The sequence below is a fragment of the Eulemur rufifrons genome, chromosome 1 (genome assembly GCF_041146395.1).
Source record: "Eulemur rufifrons isolate Redbay chromosome 1, OSU_ERuf_1, whole genome shotgun sequence".
In the NCBI taxonomy this organism is placed as follows: Eukaryota; Metazoa; Chordata; class Mammalia; order Primates; family Lemuridae; genus Eulemur; species Eulemur rufifrons.
The window spans coordinates 28,340,721-28,352,884 of record NC_090983.1 but is presented as its reverse complement, the minus strand read 5'-3'; the positions used below and the strand labels follow the sequence as shown (position 1 = coordinate 28,352,884).

The window sequence follows — 12,164 nt, the reverse complement described above, 5'->3', positions numbered from 1 at the left end:
GAAGGTGGAACATCATTGGACCTGTCATGAGGTCAATCAGCTGAAGCTCAGGCCAATTTGCTAAATGTGTTCGTGCTAAAGAGTCGGTTCCCTAACCAGTCTGGTGAAATGTAGTACCAATTAATCACCAGCTAATTTTCAGGGGGTTGTGACCTTCCCTGTATTTGTAGTCCACTCACTGCTTTACCTGGCCTTAGGTGACCTCTGGCTTGGTTTAAGAGGCCACCCCAGGGATATATGAAGCTGCCAAAACTTGTGTTTTAGGCTACCAAGGTGATAGGCCAGGGGACAGGTGTGCCCATTACATGTGTATCAGGCTAGCAGTGACCTGTTTTAGTTCAAATGTTCTGTGTGGTTTGTAAACCCTAAAGGTATTCATACAGCTCAAGTGCATGCAAAATACCTGTCTTTGAAATTTTTAATGATATAGTAAGATCTCATTGTTTTTTCTATCAACCTATCAATTCTTTATCTATCTTAGAACGTGGTGGCTTTGTCATCATTCTCTGCAAAGGTTTATTATCTGAGAGCTGTTGAGTTGTCTTAAAAGCAGAAAGGTTTCTTTTTTTCTTTTACAAAATAGGCTGCTGTATTTGTAGCCAAGTCTCGTAAATTAAAATACTTGTCAAAATAAATGAATAGTATGTTTGTTATATTCATGACTTAAAATCACATTTGATTGCTTACTCATTAATCCACAAAATTAAGCAATACACCCTGGATTGCAGTCATTAGTACAAATAAGCAGGGTTCTTCTAACAGTCAGATGTCATAGAGAACACTGTACAGTTGTGTTTGTTTCAAAACTAGGTATCTTCATGCACAAATTAGTTTTACAATTTCAAAAGGTTTCCTTTGGAAGAAGATCAAATACATAGATGTGGTCCACGAGGATATAGGGTTGGAATCATACTATACTAAGTAGATTTTAGATGGAGAAATTATAAAATGAAATTTCACATTGAACCTCAAGGATAGGCAGAAGCTATTTTGCCATGTCGAGGAACATACATGGTAATGGAAGTGACCTTTATTCCTAACAGGATGGAAAGTCAGGACATAGGGAGATGGTGTCCACATAAAAGTGTAAACATCCATATAACAGGCTTTGCTGTCCCTCTTGGATGTGGCAGAAAATGTAGATCACTCACGTCCCTGAGGGACTTTTTTCCATTTGCCAAGTGCCATACTAGGAGCTTGGAATGTAAAGTCAGTTGTACTTCAGTTCTCTTATCTATAAAATGGGAATAACAGTGTATTGTGGTAGGATTTCTTATGAGTATGAAATAATGTATGGAAGCACTTAGAACAGTGCCTTACATACTTATATAGTAAGGGCTACATGAGTATTCATTAAATATTTTTAACAATGTGACCCACAGTTTCAAGTAGCTTACAGTTTATATATGGACAGAGGCAAGTAAATTGGGGATTCTCATGCTGTGTGACAGGTGACAATACAGGCATGGGTACAGTACTGTAGGAACACCACAGAGCTGGTGGAGGGCCTTGGATCGTAGACTTGAACTTTATTTTGAAAGCCTTGATAATACATGATGAAGAATTTGAAGCTGGACCAAGACCACGTCCAGATGTGTGTGATGTAAAGACTATTTTAGACTATTTTGGCAGTAATGCTATGAAGCAGAGAAATTAAAACCAAGCCAGATAAGTCATATTGAATGTGAGTATTACAATATTGTCAATGTATGTAGTGTTTTATGATTTAAAAAATATTTTCCATATACTGTTTTACATTTTTTAATGTTGGATATACCTCAGATAGAACATTATTTCAAAAATTCAGGTAAGATTGTGTAATTTAGTTAAAAATATTTCGAAGAAAAAGCCGTATGTGTGTGTGTCCATGGATTTCAAACATCCCAGCTTCTCTTGTGTCTTCATTTTCACACACCCTCCCAAGTGCATCAAAGCCCTTGAGATTGGATAAAATTAACAAACTATCTAGTGATACGCTGGGTAAATGGCAAATGAAGCCACCCAGTAGGTTGGGATCATCTTTGAGAATTTTCCACCCAATTCAACCTAAGTATTTTATTTTCCACCTTCTTCTGTGTCTGTTACTTTTATTATACACAATTCATGGACAGCAGGAATATTATTATTGACAAGGAAGGTATATTGAGTTTTTTAAATTTGTGATAGTTGTGTTTTCCTGATGATGCTCAAAACTTCTCCCAGCTTCTGAACCTGCTTGCTTTTTCCATAGTTGTCCCCCAGACGCTCCTAGGATTAGGGCTTCGTGGCTGCCACCTGACCCCCGTGGGTCCCTCTGCCCTGCCACTGCTACAGAGGGTGAAGGGCACAGAGGAAAGGGCTTCTTAGGCTTCCCCTGAGTATATTAGATATGAGTTGTGGATGTTGTTTTAGGAATGATGAGCTATTATCACTAAAGAAAAGAATACAGAAAAAAACAAACTCAAAATTCTTTCAAACTTGTCAAGTGATAGCATGCCATCTTTGAAATTTTAATGTGACTCAGAGGAAAAATATGATTCAGTATAAAATGTCTTTAATGTATCACTGGCTTCTTAACAACTTACCACATAATTTCAGAGAGGTAAATGTATATTTGGCTGAAATATGGGTGGCTTTGAGTAGGCATATTTTTGTTATTATGAGACAATTTAAGCAGATGTTTTTAAAAAATGATAAGGATAAATAGGGTTTTTAGTACAGTTGAATAAATCATGTAATTTTCTTTAGGATGATTCTTAAAGCTGTAAAGTTTATAAAGGTCCCTGTTATGGATTTTCAGTTTGAAGAGGAAGTGAAAATAAGTTTATGTCATTTGCTGATTGTCGATTGAACTTTCTGAGAATCAGAGCTGTTGCGCCTTTGCTCTGGGGATGCTAGATATGATGCTTGCATCTGATGAAGATGCTAATGTGAGCCAGCTATTAATAATTTTTAAAATCTGGATTACACGCTTTTAGCTTGCTGTCAAAACCCTATGAAGGAAGATAACCTATTTTCAAACCTTTGTTTAAAGCGGAATAAAATTAGCTCATGTATAGCCAATTGTCATTTAGTTACAAACAGATGCATACATTTAAATGAAATTCTGCAGTGTTTCACTCCTTTCCCAAAGGTGATAATGTGTTTTCCTCTACTTGTGAAATTGTTGTAATTTCACAGTCTTACTTAGATTTAATTGTGTTTAAGATTTGAGATAAATGATTCCAATTTTATTTTGTAGGACACTTTTTTCTAAGTCTTTTAATTTAGCTTGATAGTTGTTGGTAACATGGAATATTTAGGAAACAGTAAAAAAAAAAAAAAAAAAATAGCAGTACATTAAGTTCAACAGTTTAACCCAAAGAACTCAATGTCAAATAAGCCTTTCTTAGTGTAGTATCTTAGTTCAGTTGACGTGTAATTAAAATAGAGTCACATATTTCTCATTGTATTACTAATAAAAAATGCTTTTATAAATACAGTTTATTGTGCTGTATAGCATTTGGATGATTCTTTTTGTTCTCTGCATAGGCTAAAGATAATAGCATCAGATTATAAAACTCAGGCTATAAAAGTGACAGAATGCTACAGGTTGACAACAGGATAAACCACACCATGAATATTGAGGGACTGCCATAAATGTACTTTATGGCATTTATTGTTAAAATATTTACTTGTCAGCACAGAAGCTAAAGGCATTGGTATATTGCTCCCGGGTACGGCCAGCACAGAACAGACAGCACAGACCAGGTGCCGCTAGGCAGAGGAGCAGTGCAGTGCTCTGTTGTCTCAGGGTTGTGTGTTTTTGTGTGATGAAGAACAAGGAAAAAAGAAAAGTGAAAATTATCTAGTGGAGGTGTTTGATCTTGGCACTTTCTGTGTTCCTCTGTCAATCCTGTGATGAAGAGATTAAAGAGAAACAACAAAGTAAAAGCAGAATAGGGATAAACAAGTCAAGTGGGACTCAGTCAGGAAGCCAGGGAATGAGCGCTATGGTAGGAAAGAGAATGAAATTTACCCTCCCATCGAGTACCAGGCTCTATGCTAAGCACTCGAGCGTGTTAGGGATGTTACCAAGAAAATTATTATTTCCCCCCCTCCCCCCCGTTGATTCTCACTCCCCAAAACACACACGCGTACACACATGCCTTTGCTGGTGATATTGATCAGAAGAATGGCCTTAGTGTTTGAGTATAAAAGCAGATCAGAGTCCTTGAAGGGATATTGATGGTGTGAAATTGCAGAGAACATGGCTGTCTGGATCAGAGATGTTATTTAGCATCATGGGTTTTTGTAAATTATCCAAAGTTCTTTTATTTCTTTTGGATCTTTGATTTTCTATTCTTTTGACTTTTACAATGTACAGAATGAGAAAAAGATGGAAATATATTCTAAAATAAGGTTTATGTATATCATTATTTTCTAGGAGAATCCTAGTTTCAGATGTTCCCTTGGGTGAAGGAGTGAGTGGGGGGAGTGATATATGTGCTTAACAAAACTAGTGTCTGATCTTTGAATTGGGAACACCAATCAGCATTGGTAACTTCGATATAGTTATTGAAAATAATTCATACATACCACACTAATGTGTTTATTTCCACATATTTTCCTAACTCCTATTTAAAAGCTTGATGTGTCCCTGAGAAATGTACTCCACCTGAACCTTTCAAACAGGGGTACCAAAGTCATAAGGTAAATATTACAAATCTTCCTGGTGCCTTAATTTTACTGGCAATTAGAGAGAAGATCTTTTCATATTGAAAAGAAATACAGAAAGCTGGTAGAGTATAGAATGTAAAATTGGCATGATTTTGTCAATTAAAGCTGGGCACTTCAGTGTTGAGCTATGACATGCCTCTTCAGGCTATGCCTCCACTTGCCCTGGAGTTTTATTCACTTCCTAAGCCACTTTAAGGGACACATCTATTAACAAAAGCTTCACAATAGATAAATCAAAGCGGTATATTGGAAGAAACGTAGGCAGGGGAGTGCCTGGGGCCAAACCGCTAACCCTGCCCACCTCTCCGCTCTCCTTGTGCCCCTACTTCCATGCTGCTTTTCCTTCAGTGACCAAATAAGCTGATTCTCCCTGTTGAAAGTGACTCTGAAAAGGAAAGAGACATAATCTCCATTTTAGGAGTAAGACGTGGCAGAAACAATTTCCCCCAGTGCTGAACAGAAAATGGGGAATTTCTGTGCCGTAATTTCAAAAGCAAAAACAACAGTAATGATAGTGATGACTCTTTGAGCATCTTAAGGGTAACTATTGGTCATTTATACACTTTCATTAATTTTTTTTTAAATTTAAATGTTTATTCTAAAGTCATGAACAAGCTAGGTATCTTTTGTGGCTATATTAGGTTTTAGCCTCATAGTTCACTCATTTTTTTCAGTGAATATATATCGAGCACCTATTACAGCATATTCACTGTTCTAGCTGATGGGGATGCAGCAGTCAACAACAGACAAAAATCACGATCCTCTTGGAGCTCATATCCTAGTGGGGTGGGGAGACAGGCAACACATAAGACAAGGAAAAAGAGGATGTTGAAAAAATGATAAGTGCTATAAAGAAAAATAAAGGAGGGGAACATAGGGAGTAGTGGGGGTGTTGCAAGTGAGTGTAGCCAGCGAAAGCCTGGCATTTGGGTCAAGATCTGAAAGGTCAAGGAGCAAGCCATGAAGCTATCTGGTGGAAGACTGTTTGTGGCAGAGAGATCCTCAGATGCAAAGGCCCTGAGGTGCGTACACAGACAGAAGTATATCTGGACAGAGTCCTGAGAACAAGGGAAAGAATAATCAGAACAGGAGGTCAGAAATGTAACGGGGAGCCAGTGACCTTACGGCCCACTGCAGGAACTTGGGCTTTCTTCAAGCGGGGTGGGAAAGTATTACAGGAGTCCGAGAGGACAAATGGGAGACAGTTTGTTTTGGCAGGGTCACTCTGGCTGCTGTGTGGAGCACAGGGGGAAGGAACAAGGACACTAGTCAGGAGGCTGCTGAGTAACACATGGTAGCTGGGTCTGAAGTGGTGAGAAGTTGTCAAAACCTGGTTATTTTTTGAGATTTGTTTAAAAACTGAATGGGTGTGATGTATGAGAGATAGGGAGGGAGTAAAAGATTACTACAAGCTGTTTGGCCTAAGCAACTGGGAAGGATGCATTACTATCAATTGAAATATAAAGAACTCAGGAAAGAGCTTCGGAAGATTGATTTTCAGTTTTTGACATGTTAGATTAGGCAATTGAGTATATGGGCCTGGAGTTAAAGAGAAAGGTCTGGGCTGCAGAATTAAATTTGGAATTATTCAGCCTATGGTTATGTGTAAGCCATGAGACAGATGACATCACTAAACAAATTTAGATATATGCTCCTTTAACACTTTTGAGACCAAATCCAGGAGATGAAGAGCAATAAGCAAAAGGAAATTTAATAGAGGGCCCAGAGGGTTAAGGAGAAAACCAAGAGCGTGTGATGTCCTGGAAGGCAAGTGCTGAAAGTAATTTGAGGAGGAGGCAATCATCAACTGTGTTTTGAAATCAAGCCAGAGGAGCAACTTTGGATTTAGCAATCTGGGGATTTTGATCTTGATAAGAGCAGTTTCAGGGGAGTAGAGGAGTGAGAGCCTAACTAGAGTGGCTTTAGTAAAGAGCAGGAGAAGAGAGAGAGATTGGAAACTGCTATATGAGACGGTGTTTAAAAATTTTGTTTCAGAGGGAAGGCAGGAAATGGGGCGGGACCTGTAGTGGGAAGTGGGTCTTGAGGTTTTTGGTTTTGTTTGATGGTAGAACTAATGGCATCTTTATAGACTGTTCTTCCTATATGTGTCTGGGGACTAGATACCTAAATACTGACAGAGATCTGAAGTGACAAGAGTTTTGATCGGAAGCAAAGGCTATGTGATCAGATCACTTTGGATTATGGGTCTTTGGAAAATGCCAGCTGTGCTGAGCATCTTGAGAGCACTGGCATCACAGAAGGAGAACGGAGGGCGTGCCGGGAGATGGATGGGGCAGGGGAAGAACAGGCATTCGAATCCAGTATTGCCCATTTGCATTTTGCTTGGGGTTAGGTTACTGCAGGCCCTCAGGTGTCAGCAAAAGTTCTTCCAGGTGCCACAGAAGTTTGCTCTAGGTGACACCTTAACACAAAAACTTTTTAAATAGACTTTTTCTTTCATGTTTGCCTCATCTCTGTGGGAAAGGTAACTTCGAATGAGTTTAGAGGCAATTGATCAGAAGTCATTTCCATGTACTAGATGCTTTGGGAACCTGCATGCCTTCTGTTGAGGGACTAGAAGTGATTTATGTTAATTAATGTGTCTCTGTTACAGTGTCTTCTGGGAACTCTGCTATCCAGTAACGTAGGTGTTCTGATGAATCAAGTAATCTAGTTAACAAGGGCCTACAACATATGACTTAAATAAATTACTAATGTTGAAAGACACGTAAGTCTAGTATATCGTAGGTGTTGAGATGAAAACTGGATAGAGTCAGTTGCTCTAATTAGCCAGCACCTCTGGGTGCCAGTGACTGTTTGGGGACACAGATTCAGGAGCTGGTCCTCTTCTTCCCTGGAGTAGAGACTTTCTTTCATCCAGTGATCCAGATTAGGCTCTGCTGAGATAATTTCTGTCAATCATGGGATTGGGAAACAGTCTAAGCAATTAATTAAAGAGATTATGAGATTTGGGAAATGTCCAGGTATCACCATTTATCATCTGTGAGAAGAGTCATATGTTACTTGTATTTTCAAAAAGTGAAGTTCATATTCTTTAGGGCTGAACACCCTCATGGACGAAGTACAGATATTTTATAATGTAGCCTCTCTTTTTACATTTTTCACTTTGGAAACAGTTACAGTGTGGTCTGAAACCCTGGGTTGGAAATTAAAAAGGCTGGATTTCAGGAACAGCTACCATTTCGTCTGTGACCTTGGGAAAGAAAATCTCGGTTCTATTCTGTTCTCCCATTTGATAAATAGTTATAATATTGTCACTGCATATGGTATAAGCTTGTGTAGATATAATGTATGGAAAACAGTAGAGTACCTTAAGAAGAACAGGTATAATGATTTGTTTTATGAGTTATCAATTTTAGGCTGTTGTATTATATTTCTGATTGATACTGTATTTTTTCTTTTTTTCCTCAATACTTAAGGTACATGGATAACTCTGAGTTAAGTATGTAGCAAGTTATGACTCTTAGCTTACACAACACTGTTCATGGCACCAATATAATATACCACTGCATTGTTGATTGGTATATTAAAATGAACATTACTATGTAATAATGTGTTAGAATTCACCACTATGCAAAATTGAAGTTGTTATAATTATGGCACAGAAATAGTAATAAAAAATCACACTTCTACCACATTTTAAAAATTGATTTCATTCTCCTTTTCAGGATTTCAAGTGTTAAACTCTTCATTCTGGCCAAATGATTAGAAAGATATCGTTCTACTGATTATTTTTATACTAGAGTAATCTTTCATTATTAATCCATTTAAGTCTTATCTCAAATCAGTTCATCAGGGCTACCAATTAAAAATAGAAAATGCATGTGCTCAATTTCAAGAATTAAAAATAATGCCTTGGGAGTAGCATTTCTTTTCTGTGGTGAGAGGATTGTTGGATTTTCCAATTAAAGAAGTCTCCATACTGGAAATGAGTAGTCAATTATGAAAATTATTTTTGAATAGCCAATTTGCATATCCCTAATTGTATTCATTTCTTTTGAAAGGCTGAACTTGGAGTTTATGATATTTTGATTGGTTAACCCTGCACTTCTGTTATTAATACTATTGCCAATAAGGTTCCCTTATGAATGGAGCTTTGAGTGTCTTTCCTGATAAATGTTTAAATAATAAGTAGGTTTGCTTTATTTAATGAATAAAAAATATCTAAAGATTTGCTAGCGGTTTTCAAATCTACAAAGATTGCACTTTATTGGATTGACAGTAGCATCCCTAAACTGCCTGCTGCTCTCACATTTGGACTTTTCTGCATCAGCTGATTTAGAAACATTTGAAGTTCCTCTGTGAGGGTGATGTCTGCTGGCCAAAAATGCCGTTCGTTTCAGCAGTGCTACCCTCACTGTTGATACAGCAGTGTCTGCATGATTATTTGCATTTTTTAAATATATTTTACCCTTATTTTAATGAAAAATGACTTGAAATGGACAATTAAAAGTTTTTATATTAATGATAAGCATAGGTTTCATGTGAAATAAAATTGAGATAAAGATGGGAATAATGAGGTTAAAAGTGCTAATGTTTAGTCTCATTGGACTTGGCATTCTTTGGACTTCCATTAGTCGACATAGTCATGAAAAGAAAAGAAGCAAATTAAAAGCATATATAAAAATGGGGTATCTATATATACAAGAAACAAATTGCATTCAGGTGTACAGCCACTGTTTATATGTATGTATTTAGATTGTGTCTAGAAGGACAGATACAATTAGGGATTTCATAGTGTGTTTTAGCTCTCTGAGACTGAAATGTCCCCTTGTCAACTTTTACATATTCGGCTTTCATTGTTGGAAACACTCCTAAAGAGATGATGAAGTTCTTTTAGGCATATTAGGTAAGGTGGTGAGGGGAGAAGGCAGCCATTTCATTCCTTTAACACAGTGAGCCAAAATTGGTTGTTATTTCATGAATAAACAAACCATTTATTATTTCCTGGCCATGGTACTTATAGACATAATATTATGGAAAAAATTAGGAGTTGTGGTACAGTAACATTAAAGTTTTAAGTTTGAAGAGGCCATTTTCTTTAAAAGCAAACGAAGATCACAATTGGCTAGATACAGTATCTATGTGATATGCGTGTCCTACAAAGTAATTAGTGTTGTTGGGTTTGTTTGTAGCTGATTGCTGTGTTTGAAGAACAAGAACCACTCCACAAGATTGAGAGCCCCAGTGGAAACCCTACAGATCGGCAAAGCCCAGATGCTTTTGAAACAGAAGTGGCTGCCCAACTGGCTGTGTTTAAACCAATTGGTGGGGAAATTGAAGTGACCCCTTCTGCTCTGAAACTAGGTATGTACTTTTTTAGTGGTATGCTTTTCACCTGATTGAAAATACATCATCTTGTTGACTACCTGGTGCTGCTTTTTTATGACTTTTATCCTGTTAATTTTTTAAAATGTAGATTCTCTTTTCTCTAAATTATTTTTGTATTATGCATAGCTCTTTGCAGCTGGTGGTGCTCAGGTAAGTGGATGCAGTATTTTCTTGAACTGAAGGTGAATCTGAATTGCATGGCCTTGAAGTAACAGGGGGAGTCAGACTGTAAATGATGAGGTTTGCCTGTATCATATGAGGATCACTTTTTTAAAAAAGTTCTTGGAAAAAGTCATTTGGAAAAAGCTAAGGGTTATCAAAGAATCCAGCTTAGAAAGAGAGGTCACTTTCTTTTCTTACTCTCCCTCTTTTTCTCCCTAGATTGTATATCTCAGAGTTTGGGGAAAATATTTTGAAGTTGGTTTTGAAATTCTTTCCTGCTGATTTATTCAAATAAGAACAATTCATCTGGTGATTTTGCTCAGAATTCTTTTTCATTGTGTTTGTTTTAAAGGTGTTTGTGGAAAGAGAAAATAAACATTCTTCTAAAGTTTCAATTTACAACTCCAAAAGAAATAACATGTCAGTTTTGGTGATACCTCCTAGAGATAAATTAAGGTCAGTTTAACAGCATGAAGTTTTTGAAAATCCACTAATATTTTGATACTTAGAACAATTTTTTATTCTTGAATCTTTGCACCACATTTTGAGACTGGTCAAAGCATCTGTTGTAGGTTAATTCTCAAGCTAGAAGAGCGGAGGTTTTTATCACTTTGCAAAGAGTATCTTATTCTTTTTAGAGCAAAGCATATGCTTAAAATTTTAAAAATTGTACATAGTACCCATTTTTTCCCATTTGAAATAAAATATACTGAAAAGTTGATTTTTATATACTATAATACTGAATATCCATATTTTGTACTGATTTACTGAAAAGCATTTGTAGTACCCCTTTTAAAAGAAACCAAATAGAAATTAATGACCTATGTTCTTCATGGTTTTCCATCTATCTTTTGGAACCAAGCTAGTGAAGCAGTCTGCTGGAACTCAATGTCGGAGGGCTTTGTGGCAGCTTCTCTTCATCTGAAGCCAGGCTTGTGGCTTCAGCAACCTTGCAGCCCCATCGTTCATTTGCATAATGGATGCCTTTTTATCCATTATGCAAATGGTATGAGAGGAAAATTAGGCAATAAGGGAAGACGAAAGGAGAAAATTGCTCTTGCTTGTTTTAATATTCTGTTCATAAGCAAGCACTGTGGTCTTCAAATGGCTGAACCTCAGGGTACCCCTGTGCCTGGGAATTTATTTTTACCTTTCTCATATGGGCTTTGTCAGAGAAAAGATTTGATTTTTTTCAGATTTCTCACAATTTCTCTGTTGGACTGTCTTAGCAACATAATAATGCAAGATGAAAAATAAGCTGAGGTTCCCCTTTTTGAAAGTGGGCTTCTACTTCTTCAATACTGATTTTTGATACGGTAGAGATAGAAAATAGTCTTTCTTAAATGGAGACCACATGCCAGGCACTGACCTGAAGGCAGTTCACTAAGTAATCTACATCCCTTACTCATAATGACTCATTTAAGCCTCATAATACTTAATTAGTTGGGGTTTATTATTTTCCTCTTTTTAAGAGTTGAGGCGTCAGCACAGAGAGGGTTAGTAACTCATCCAAAATCACACAGAATTTGAACCCCTGTTGGCTCCGGTGTCAGAAAATGTTTTGCCATCTTGCCTCTGATATGCTATTCATAAAACAGTAAATCAATTTGACTTTCCTGAGGTTTACTTTGTGAATATATACTAAAGCCCTTAAAACACTAAACTCTGTGGCCTGCGATACCATTTTACTTCACAACATAGATTAAATGATGAGAGTAGCTCCCTTTTGGTTGGTAAATTTTGCTTTCCAGCCATTCAGCCTAAAACCTTGGCATCATCTCTGTTTTCTTCTGCCTCCCCCACTTCCGTCAGCTCTTCAGCTTCAGTCCAGAGCCTGGGCATCAATCAGACTGTTGCAGAGGCCTCAGACTGGCCTCTTTCTCTACAGTGTCTGCTTTCCCCAAACCTGCTGTTGCCAGAGCTGCCTTTCTGAATAACAAATCTGATTATAT

The 12,164-nt window shown here is 37.3% G+C and overlaps 1 protein-coding gene across 4 annotated transcripts in view; it reads left to right on the top strand.

Annotated features, from left to right (window-relative positions):
* PARD3B (par-3 family cell polarity regulator beta) overlaps positions 1-12,164 on the top strand; it is a 957,311-nt gene that overhangs the window by 367,321 nt on the left and 577,826 nt on the right. For all 4 annotated transcript variants that reach the window (XM_069468028.1, XM_069468036.1, XM_069468042.1 and 1 more), the window contains exon 3: positions 9,855-10,026. In XM_069468028.1, the coding sequence (XP_069324129.1) occupies positions 9,855-10,026 (172 nt within the window). The remainder of the gene's footprint in view (positions 1-9,854; positions 10,027-12,164) is intronic.